The sequence below is a fragment of the Onychomys torridus genome, chromosome 6 (assembly GCF_903995425.1).
Source record: "Onychomys torridus chromosome 6, mOncTor1.1, whole genome shotgun sequence".
Lineage (NCBI taxonomy): Eukaryota > Metazoa > Chordata > Mammalia > Rodentia > Cricetidae > Onychomys > Onychomys torridus.
Window position 1 is genome coordinate 127,665,541 of NC_050448.1, and position 12,413 is coordinate 127,677,953.

Consider the following 12,413-nt stretch of genomic DNA (forward strand, 5'->3'; position numbering starts at 1 on the left):
CCCACATGCCCCTCACAACTGTGCAGACCTCCAGTTGGAGAGTTGTAGATGGTTACAGACGCCCTCTTCTGGTCTCCTCAAGCACTGCATGCGCACAGGCAAGCACATACATGGAATGATAAATGCACATTTTTTTAAAAAGATATTGGAGGAAAAAAAAACACCCCCAAAGCTGTTTGTAATCATCTATTTAATGTGGAAAGTAAGGCATGAGTGTCAACGGGGAACAAGATCACAGGTGTAATGCTCTTTTAAAAATCACTGTTAGAAACTTTTGAACAAACATTGAAATGGATCATACTTTATCTTAAGCATACTTACTACATAGGAAACTATATTAAACAGAATCCATAAATCAAAATTACATTCTGTAGACTGTATCTCATACACATGGAGCTGAAGCAGAGCTCGTCAAGTTATCTAAGAGTCCCCAGAGGGCGGAAGATCATCCACGCCGTCACCGCCCTTGTTTCACGTCACCGATGGCTCCCCACACGTCAAACACAAATTCATCAGGAAAAGCAAAGTCTCCCAGAGTCTCATCAAGTGCCACAGCAAATTCGTCTGGGTTGCTTTTGTCTTTCCCAGCTTCAAACATGGTCGTAGCTGTCAATGATAATTTGTAAAGGTTAATGAGCCGTGAGCCAACATCAGAGGACTGACTGTGTCCACCGTGTCAGATATGAAGCTGTCACCTCTGCCCTGTCCCCAACCTGAGAGCCCATCAATTGGGAGTCTCCAGCATTCATTTGGGGTTGTTTTTTCCTGTTTTGTCTGGTGTGGAGTGTGTGTACATACATAGAGAGACAAGAAGGTAGCCTCAGGTGTCAACCCCTGAAATGTCATCCACCTCTTTCTGAGACTGTGCCCTCATGGGCCTGGAGCTCACTAGTTAGGCTATGCTGGCTGTCCAGCCGGCACCAGGAATCCTCCTGTCTCCAGTAAGTTTTAAAGCACACACCACCACATCTAGTATTTGGACTCTGTGGAGCAAACTTGTAGTTCCCAGAGAAGCATCTTACTGAGTCCTCTATGCAGCCCTGCAGCATCTGATGGATGGAAGACACATGAAGAAAACCCCATGACTAACCTCACCAGGAGTGTTAGCACACGCAGCCTCACCTTCCCACAGTCACTAACCACCCTCTGTCCCTTCCATCCACCCTACTCCCAGACAGCTGGAGTATACTCTTCCCTCACCAAAGGAACATGCACAGCTGACCACACAGCAGTTTGAGTTTTTGTGGCATCTTTCTTGAGTGCCTTCTGGTTTCGGATAGAAAATTAAGATTGTGGGGTTGGGGATTTAGCTCAATGGTAGAGCACTTGCCTAGCAAGCACAAGGCCCTGGGTTCAGTCCTCAGCTCCAGGAGAGAGAGAGAGAGAGAGAGAGAGAGAGAGAGAGAGAGAGAAAATTTAGATGGTATGCATGGTCTGCCTTCCTCAGAAGTGACTTAAACCCTGTGTTCTATGTCTGGGAAACAGCATCCCCAGAGGAAAGCACACATCCCCAGAGGACTTTCCCCAGGATCTAGAATCCCATGGAGTTCACCTACATTTTTGCTCCGCCCCTTATGAGTGCTCACAACCACAAAGGATTTTTTTAATGCCACATATTACAGCTAAGTGCTGACCTCTTGTGGCCACTCTGAAAATATTTTTATGCTCCTTTCACCACAGAACTTTGACTAATATACAGTCTCCATTAACTTTGTAAATATTTAAAGAACTTTCAGGTGTAAAAATTAACCTATTACTTAAAATCTTTATTGTATGTATGTATTTATATGTATATGTGTATGTATATGTGTATGTATATGTATACATTGTATATATGGGGTGTGTGTGTGTGTATTAATGGAACTCCAACTCAGGGTCTTATGTATTCCAGGTAGATGCTCTATCTATGATGAGCTGGACCCTTAGCCCTACAATACATGTTTTTAAAAAATATTTGATTTTTTTTTTTAAGATTTATTTATTTATTATGTATACAGTGAGTGTTCAGCCTGCAGGCCATAAGAGGGCACCAGATCTCTCATTGAAGATGGTTGTGAGCCACCATGTGGTTGCTGGGAATTGAACTCAGGACCTCTGGGAGAACTCTTCCTCTAACTCAGAGGTGCTCTTAACCTCTGAGCCATCTCTCCAGCCCCTTTATTTATTCACTATTTTTTATGTGTATGTGTATCTTGCCAGCATGTATGTCTCTACACCATATATATGCAGGGCTTGTGGAAGCCAGAAGAAGGTGGTAAATGCCCTGTGACTGGATGTTACAGATGACTATGAGATGCTATGTGCACCAGGTCCTCTGAAAGAGCAGCCAGTTCTCTTAACCGATGAGCCGTTCCTCCAGCCTCTACAGTGCACTTTTTAATAAAAATCTACTCGAGATTTCATTGAACTCAACTCAGAAGCTCTTCACAGTGTGCATTGCTTTACTGACCCAGGCAAGGACCCATGGAAGAAACATCATCAATATACCTTTCTAACCAGCTATAAAAGGTATTGTGGGGAAAATGACTTAGAAACTGAAATTCATTTGAATTTTCTTCCCACACATTTCTAGCCTTTTTAATATAATAACTTTTTAAGTTCTGAAACTGCCAGAATTAGTCCAAAATCCTAAATTGGTATCAGAAAACACTGCGGGTCCAGAGGTAGTTACACTGTTGCCTTAAAGCTTCCAGATGGAGTATACAATGTATCCTTGAGTTAGATCACTCCAGGGGACTCACACCTTCCAGAATTTTTATTTTACAGATAACATCTCAAGGTACTCTGTGTTAGCTTGGCTGGTTGAAAAACCACAGCTTAAATTACAACCGTTGGTGTATGTTCATCCTCAGAGTTATTTCCTACAAAAACTCATCTGAAGCCAGGTGGTGGTGGCCCATGCTTTTAATCCCAGCACTCGGGAGGCAGAGGAAGGCAGATCTCTGAGACTGTGGCCAGCCTAGTCTACAGATCAAGCTCCAGGAAAGCCAGGGCTACACAGAGAAACCCTGTCTCAAAAAACAAAAAGAAAGAACATCCTGAAAGCTAAGAAATACTGGTTCTGCAGAGAAGTCAAGTCATGCATTTGTCTGTTAAGTTAGGCTCACATTTCTGAATGATATTTCATGCTAATCGTATCTAAACAACAGAAATTCATAATTTAACAACAGCTAACATCCTTCAAATAATGACTCTTCTTACATTTTGCCTCCCTAAGTGACCAATCATACTACTAATCATGTGTGATGCCAATGGCTTCATGTCAATTAAAGGAATTTACTACAGATATTTCATTAAACTGACAAGGGACCACTGGGTAATTTCGATGAATTTTTTAGAATATTCAATGGTCTACATTTCTGAGCACAAGAGAAAATTCACTCTTCTTTTTTAAGATTCTTTTTCAAATTACATTTATTTCGTGTGTGTGTGTGTGTGTGTGTGTGTGTGTGTGTGTGTGTAGCAGACGTCTTGTACACCACAGTGTGGACTGTGAAGGTCAGAAGACAGCTTCAACTTACAGGAGGCAGTGCTCTCCTCCCACCATGTGGATCCCTGGGATCAAACTTGGGTCACCAGGCTTAATGGGCGGTGGCTTTACCTTCTGGGCCATCTCATCAACCCAGAAAATTCATCTTTAAAGACTTACATCTTAGGCTCATTTATAATCATTTGTACTATTATCCATTATTCTGCTGTACTATCTTTGTATTTTTTAAGATTTAAGGGCTTGAAAGACGAGTCATCTATTATGAACACTTGTTCTTGTGCAGAGTATACAAGTTCAGAAGCCAGCTTTCACATGGTGGCTCACAATCATCCTGAATTCCAGTTCCAAATATGAGAGGCAAGCCAGTAAGCAATAGTCCCCCATGGCCTCTGCCTCAGTTTCTGCCTCTGTGTTCCTTCCCAACTTGAGTTCCTAACTTGGCTTTCCTCAATGGATTGCAACTAATACATAAGCAAAATAAACATGAGGGACACATAAGCCAAATAAACCTCTCCAGGGTTGAGGATTTAGCTCAGTGGTAGAGTGTTTGCCTAGCAAGCACAAGGCCCTGGGTTCGATCCTCAGCTCAAAAAGAAAACAAAAAATAAAAATAAAAATAAATAAACCTCTCCAAGATGCTTTGGTCATGGTGTTCCATCACAACCATAGAAACCCTAACTAAGACAGTGTTCTAGATTGCCAGTGTAAGAAACTGAATCTCCCTGGTGCTACCATATTTTAATCAAACCTGAGCCATGCAGATACCACACACAAATGCTATGGCACATGGCCCCAGCTGATATCTCAAGAGACTAATAATAAACCTCCAAACAAATAGGATTCCAGGTGATCCTGGCCTTGGATGTAAGAGGCCAGTCATCTTGTCACCCCAACCGAGATCCAGACAATACTGAGCAGAGACAAGTGGCTTCCACTGTGCACTTCGATTCCGTACCATGGAAGTTCTAGACAAATACACTGGATGTGTCATGTAAATCCTCTTTAGAGTAGTTTGTTTTGCAAATATCGGAACCACAACAGCACCGTAAGAGCATAAGTCATATTTTCAGTTTTCAAACTAGAAAAGGGAGACCTTAAGTAATAAACCAAGGTCACAGAAAACCAAGGCAAGAACTCAGAAACAGATATGTCTGACGATAAAACCCCATCTGTAGTCCTCCTACCACACTAGTTTTCGTAGACTTCCCTGCCTCTATATCTCTTCTGATATTTCCCCAACCAGGCACAGTGTGCACATGGCATCTGCTTCCTAAGACCAAATCATCATTCAAGGTCTTACTGACTCCACCCTCATCCATGAGACGCATGCCCACACTGCAACGGTTAGCAGTTTCTCTGTCTTCTTGTGGTCATGGGATTGTTTTCCTCCAACTGGACAACTAATGAATACTAGTGATGCTAATTCATAATTGGTGAATTTATTGCTTTCCTTATGTATGTGCAGATCCTGACTGTCCTCCTGAATTGTGTTCCTAGATGAATGCTGAACTGTAATTGCATACAGGATGGCAGCAGGTAATATATAACTGTGAGGTAGAGTGAGCACAAAAGAACAAAACCGATCTGGAGTGTGTTGCGGTGAGAAATAAATGTCAAATATAAATGTGCTGGTCACCGCCTAACTCCAGCCCATTGACTTTCTTCAGGGCATAAATCACCACCTTACATGTTACATGTGTGAATGATTCTTGCCTCTCACTAAAACACAAGATCTCTGGAAGTAATAATAATAATAATAATAATAATAATAATAATAATAATTCCAGTTATCTAATGCTCTCTTCTGGACCTCTGAGGGCATGCACATGGTGCACAGAAATACATGCAGGCAAAACACTTATACACATAAATGAAATAATTGTTTAAAGATTTGTTTTATTTGGAGGGATTGCTCGGTGGTTCAGAGCACTCAGGTTCAATTCCCATGACAACTCACAACCACCTGTAATTCTAGTTCCAAGAGCTACCATGGCCTCTTCAGGCTTCCATGAGCACCAGATTTATTTTATCTCTATTTATTTGAATGTGTGTTTGTTTGATGAATGCAGGGTATATGCAAGTGCGTGCAGTATCCTCTGGAGCTAGAATTAGAGTGGTTGTGAGTCATGCACCATGAGTACTTGGAAAGCAACCCACATCCTCTGGAAGAACAGCAACCAGTCTTAACTGCCGAACCATCTCTCCAGCCTCCATATCTGCATTTGAATAATAACTAGTTCTGATTTACATAACTATGAGAAGTTCTAATGTTGAAGACAGCCCTGAGGCCCTACCTTGAAAGCTTTGTTCTCATGAACTCTAGCACATGATCTAAGAATGGATTTGAATCCCGAATCCCATCCTGTTCACCATTATCTGTAGCTTTTCAGCTGAAGACTGATGAATGGTATCATTTTCCAGCAAACCCTACCTAGTCCATATTTTTCAGGTCCCTGCCCTCTCTAAACCCTCTTACCCTCATTTCCATGCATCTGAATTACCCCCACAAGCCTGTGTCATGTATCCAAATCCTAGAATTCCCCCTGAGTGTAGGTTCTGGAGATGAGGTGACCTAGATGGATGTACACAGGACCATCTGAACTCTACCTTTCTCTCCTCTGAACATGCCCATCTGGGATTCTGCTATGTTGGAATGTTCATTTCTTTCCCTGGATTTGGGGAATTTTCTCCTATGCTGACTAGATTTTCTGTCCCTTTGGTTTTTAATCTCAACTCATTTGTCAGCCCCATGGGTCTCAGGTTTGGTCTCTTGATCATGGTCCAGAGATCTTGGAAGTTTGTGTGCTTGACTGCCCAGTTCTCTTCTTCACTGGTATGTAAGTGTGGGATGTGTTGACCTAGTCTTCCAGTCATGGAGTCTTTCTGTAGTGGGTAGCCATTCCAGCCTTGGCCTGGAAGTTCCAACCCCCACTGAGGCTTTGGTAATGGTCACGCCCACAAGGCGGGGCTGAGAGAGGATGCTGAAGACCCAGGATCGAGAGGAGGGCTTCTCTTGGTTCCAGGACCCCGGAAGCTGGAGGTAGACCAAGCAGAGTGCTCCAGAGAACACCGCCGGACTGCGCCATACTTTTGCCAGACCCTACAAACTACCCGTCTCTTCATTTGTAAGTTACCCCACAAAATAAACCTCCCTTTTAACTACGTGGAGTGGCCTTAATAATTTCACCAATATCTGGCACCCAACGTGGGGCTCAAACCCACGACCCTGAGATTAAGAGTCTCATGCTAGACTAGATAGTTATAATTTCCTCAGTTATGATAAAAGATAAGTTAGATATAAAACCTTAGGCTCACAAATATAAGATAGATTAGATATCTTCTTTAATATTGTAACTGTAATTCTTGCTTAATAATTGTTTTGTTATCTGAAATTTTACTATATAAACGTTAAAAACCTTGCTTTTTGAAAAGAAGTAAAGGGGAAGTGCTGTGGGATATTCTGTATGTCAAATGTGTTGCTCTGATTGGTTAAAATAAATAAAGTGCTGATTGGCCGGTAGCCAGGCAGAAAGGATAGGGTAGGCAGGACAAGGAGGAGGAGAATTCTGGGAAGTGAAGCCTGAGAGAGACATGGCCAGCCGCCGCCATGTAAAGAGATAAGGTAATGGTAAGCCACAAGCTATGTGGCAAAGTATAGATTAATAGAAATGGGCTAAATATAAGAGTAAGAGCTAGACAATGGTAGACCTGAGCTAATGGCCAAGCAGTTTAAATAATATAAATGTCTGTGTGTTTATTTTATAAGTGGGTTGTTGGACTAACAGGGCTTGGTGGGGGCTGGAGAAAATCTCTCCAACTACATCTTTCGTTTGATTTTGTTCATTGATGGTGCCGTCTGCTGTGGGTTTGTGCAGTTTTGTTGTTTTGTTTTGTTTTTATGATTCACTGAATTTTTTATTTCAGTATTTCTTTTTGTTTGTTTGGTAGGTTTTTGAGACAAGGTCTCACTCTGTAGTCCATGCTGTCCTGGAACTCACAGAGACCCACCTGCCTCTGCCTCCTGAGTGTTATCATTAAAGGAATGTACCATAGCACCTGGCACATTTCCCTTCCATTTTACTGACTTTCTTTTCTACACTCAAGATTGATTTTCTTACTTCATTTATCTGCTTTTATGTATCTTTATGGATCTTCTGTGAAGTCCCTGGAAGTTTTTACAAGTAAGCTCTTAGATCCTTTACCTGACATTTTACACATTTTAGTTAGGATCGTTGAATTCAATTGTTGCAGATTTTTGATCTTTTGACTAGCTGTGGAGTTATATTGCCTTGCTTTCTATGTTTCTTGTTTTTCTGTGTTGAGAGGTGTGCATCTGTGGGTTGTACATCTCATGCAGTTTTATCTGGGATCTCAGTGAGCAGCCTGCTCTTAAGGTTCAGTCCTAGCACCGCTCAGAGAGAACACAAATTACTCAAAGAGCCACAATAGAAACCGAACAAGATACAGCAGTGCACTTAGATTAAGATCTATACTCCATCACCAATTACCATAAAACAGACTGTGAGGTGAGGTTAAAATTATTTAAGGTTAATGTAGAGACAAAAATGAGAAAATAACAGGGTAGGGAGAAGGGGGGAGCCAGAAGAGCCCCAAGTAAGGAAACCAAGAATGAATGAGAGTGTTATAAGGGGAAAGTTGAGGGGAAACTTTTATTTTAAAAAAAAAGTCAAAAGAAGGTCACCCAATAATAATAAAAAATATATATAAACAAAATCAGAGAAATGATAGAAACATAAAGCTTTTAGAAATAAGATAAAGTAACAGTATACTGGAAGCATGATAAAAAGAAAAATAGAAAACAAAGAATAGGAAAATAAATGGAGTGTTAGTGTCTTCTCCTGGATCCTTTAAAACTGCAGTAAGTCAGGTGGCCCTGGGGATCAGGGCAGCTTAACCTATAGATTCTTGCCTCTCTTTGTTTATCCCTTTCTATGCCTATGTGAGTCACATGTCAGCTGTCCCCAACTTGCTGTGGAATATTCCTTTATACTGTACAAACTATGTCACATTGCTTTAGTAAAGAGCTTAATGGCCACTAGGTAGGCAGGAAGGACTTCCAGGGACAGAGAGCTCTGGGAAGAAGAAAGGGAGAGTCACCAGCCAGATGCTGAGGAAGCAGGATGGGCAGTACAGAGTAGAAGTAACTGAGCCACGTAAAACCATGTAGATTAAAAGATATGGATTAAGTTATAAGAACTAGTTAGGAACAAGCCTAAGCTAAGGCCAAGGTTTCACAATTAATAATAAGTCTCCGTGTAGTATTTTGTGAGCTGGCAGCCCAAAGTAAGTCCTCCTCTACTAACTGCCTTCCCCTCTGTGGCTTCTTTGCATATGAGGGGCTTCTGCTGACTACATTTAGCTTTGCATTCTGTGGGGTAGGCAGGGGCTGCTGTGCTCCCCCAGCCTCTCAATTCATACACCATGGCATTCCTAATGTTCCAAATGAGGGAGCATCTCCCAAATGTGTTAGGAGTGAGGAAAGTAAACACAACTCTGTGTGGACAGACATGTCTCTGAACTTTTAAAACCCTCTAAACCACAGGGCATGGTGGGGAACACCTTTAAGCCCAGCACTCAGGAGTTAGAGGCAGGCAGATCTCTGAGTTTGAGGCCAGCCTGCTCTACAGAGTGAGTTCCAGGACAGCCAGAGCTGTCACACAGAGAAACCCTGTCTCGAAAAACCAAAAGAAAAAAAAAATTTTTTTAAATCTCTAAGCCTTAACAAGTGTCTCCTCAGAGCCACAGAGTTCCACCCCTGTGGCAGCCCCAGGTTACTCAGGGTTGATCAGCCTTCTGGCATCAGGGTCAGGGCTATTAGACTCCAAAGTCATTGTAGAATAATGAGGCCAGCTCCCAGACACTGGGCATGGGACTACATCTCCTATAACTTCACTGCCATCCTCCCAGTCTTCTGGCTGTATGTCATCCAGGGCTGTAGTAGATTGACTTCGGGCTCCCTGACCAGTAGAGCGTGGGCCTATTGCTTGAAGTGGATAGATGCAGCAGCCTGGAAAAAATCAGGCCACACTGTGCTACAGCCAGCCCCTTAGAACAAAGATCCCCCCTGCTGAGACGGAGAGACCACTCCAGTCTGGATGAGGGGTAGCAAGCTCGTCCCTCCCACTACAACTGCAAGATAAGTCTAGGTCCTGACTGTGCTGTACCTCAATAACAGGAATTTCACAGACTAGGCCTAGTTAATTCACATGTCATGGGACTTCCCACCACACCCCTGAAAAGCTATGACACACACACACACACACACACACATACACACACACACACCAAAAGTAAAGAATAAAAATAAAAACCTTGCCAGGTAGTGGTGCACGCCTCATGCCTTTAATCTCAGCACTCGGGAGGCAGAGCCAGGCAGATGTCTGTGAGTTCGAGGCCAGCCTGGTCTCCAAAATGAGTTCCAGGAAAGGCGCAAAGCTATACAAAGAAACCCTGTCTCAAAATAAATAAATAAATAAACAAACAAACAAACCTTTACTCTGAGAATCTTTAGCCTCTTTCCTTCAGTTCTTTATCCTGAAACACACTACAAGGTGGCCACCTCTCCTAACGCAGCGTCTCTCTGGACCTGCAGCCTGCACACCCCTCCCCAGCTCCTAATAGAACATTTTCTGAAGGGTAATTCTATATCAGCTCCTTCCTGCTGAACCTGCTGCTTCCATTTTTAATTTTTTGTAATTTCTAACACTGACTTGGGATTGTCCTTTATTCCCAGAGCCCAGGGTGGCTCAATTTTGAATAACCACCTCTTAGAGCAGTGGCACCCAGCCACAGCCCTCTGAGACATGGAGGAGGCACAATAGACCTCTCCCTCAAGTGCTGGGGAGTCACTGTCTCATCAATTGTACCTGGGGCATGCGGCCTCCACTGGCTTTTCCTGGGCCTTGCCTCACCTCCTCACGAGGCTTCTGTTCCCTTCCAGGAACCACCCAGCCTTAGCTCCGCCCTGTTTCCTGCTTTGTGTTGAGCCACCTTTCTGTGTACCCACCGGTCAGCTGCCCTGTCTCTCCCTGTGTGGATTTCCCACTCCTTCTCTCCTATAAGAGTCTGTTCTTTGTTATCCCAACTCCTCACTGCACAGAGGCAGCTGCTCATAAGACACATTGTCCACACTGTCTCTGGAGGTACCGTCTAGCATTCTTTTGTTTTACCTGTGAGTGTTGCGGCCACACCATGTGTGTGCAGTGCCCTTGGAGGCCAGAAGGGGGCACCAGAACCCCTGGACCTGGAGCTACAAGCGCCTGTGAGCTGCCGCAGGCGTGATGGGCACTGAATCCAGGGGAGAGCGCTCTTCGCTTCTGAGCCATCTCTTCAGCACCCAGATTTCGCCATTTCTGAAATCAAGACCCATCTCTGGATTTTTTTACTATAAATTTCTTCTATTTTTTCCTCCTTAGTACAGTTGAAGTTAAGGGTTTGGTTTGGTTTTTTGTTTTCATTTTGTTGTGCAATGTTTGCTGCTGGTAGAGCCTTAGTTGATAAAGCGAGAACTTGGCACAGTCGTGGTAGCACAAGAAGTAACAGGAACACACAGAAGCCCGCTGCGAGTCACCTTACTCGTGAGCTTTGTGTCTTTTTCTTTTATTTCAGGAATCCTATTAAATGGTGTACAGCTTTAATATCATAATGTGTGACTTAACCAATAATTGATGTAAATGTGGCCCATCAGATAAGGAAACTTTTCATATGCATCATTTATATATTTTCATGAATATTTTAATTCATAAAATATGGTAAAGGTGGTATTATTCACAGTGTCTAGACTAAAAATTAAAATTTTTGTTTATTTTTTGATACAGAGTCTTTCTATTATGTAGCTCTGGCTGTCCTGGAATACACTGTGTAGACCAGGCTGGCCTTGAACTCACAGAGATTCACCTGCCTCTGCCTCCATAGTGCAGGGATTAAAGGCGTGCGCCACCATGCCACCTTTAGCTAAAATTGTAAAAGTTAACTTAGCAGTAATCCCCCCAGCAAGAAACTTGGTAAATCACTATTCTTTACTATTTTTATGTTCTTTTGTACTCCAGAAATCCTCTTCATCTTGAAGAGCACAGTTGGCTATCGTCTATAAACAACACAGAAATATTCACTAACAGTGTGGCCTTACCCAAGTCAATATCTCGAATTCCCATGTACAGTTCCAGGAGATCATCCACCTTCTCGATTGCCTTTGCTTTGGCTTCTGAGGGCTTTAAAAGGAAAACAAGATGTTGCATTTACACAATAAAGTCTCTTGACTGCCAGGGCACACCCAACAGGAAATGTGGTCCATTAGCTGATTTTAGTGGACGGATCTGAAATATACCTTACAACCTTATAGCTAAATGCAAATCAATACAGCAAATATATAGCTATAGTGTCAGCATTAAATATTATGGATTCAGGGAAGGAAGGGGAGGAAGGGGTGAGGAAGGGAGAAGGGAGGGAGGGAGGGAGCGAAGCAGGAAGAGGAGAGAAGAGCACAGTTCCCAGGTTCTGAACTTCGCAAATGGGAGAAAGATGTGACGTCAGCGATTAGACGGAGTTTTAAGGCATAAGAGGGACAGAAGCCAGAAGTCTTCAGAAGAAAGTGATCTAAGGACGGCGTTTCCAGGGAAGGGGACATGTCAGACACACAGGGGAGAGACACCGTGAGTGACAGTAACACACATGGAAAGCCATGTGAGTCTGTAAAGTCCGATAGAAGAGTACATTACAGTCACTGTAAGAAGTCCGGAGGGCCTGAGAATACAGTGAGAATATGTGACTAGGAGTTGGAGAGCATGGCCGCTAAAAGGTTGGGGGTCTCCAAACTCTTTCCTGTGTGTGTGTGTGTGTGTGTGTGTGTGTGTGTGTGTGTGTGCGTGTGTGTGTGTGTGTGTATCTATGTGTGTGTGTGTGC

At 43.0% G+C, this 12,413-nt stretch overlaps 1 protein-coding gene across 1 annotated transcript in view; it reads right to left on the reverse strand.

The window, feature by feature from the left end:
- Positions 1–215: 215 nt before the first annotated feature.
- Gipc2 (GIPC PDZ domain containing family member 2) overlaps positions 216–12,413 on the reverse strand; it is a 69,057-nt gene continuing 56,859 nt past the window's right edge. Inside the window, exons 5-6 of the mRNA XM_036190720.1 lie at positions 11,640–11,721; positions 216–606 (exon numbers count right to left, since the gene is read on the reverse strand). Of these exons, the coding sequence (XP_036046613.1) occupies positions 458–606; positions 11,640–11,721 (231 nt within the window). The 3' untranslated portion in view covers positions 216–457. The remainder of the gene's footprint in view (positions 607–11,639; positions 11,722–12,413) is intronic.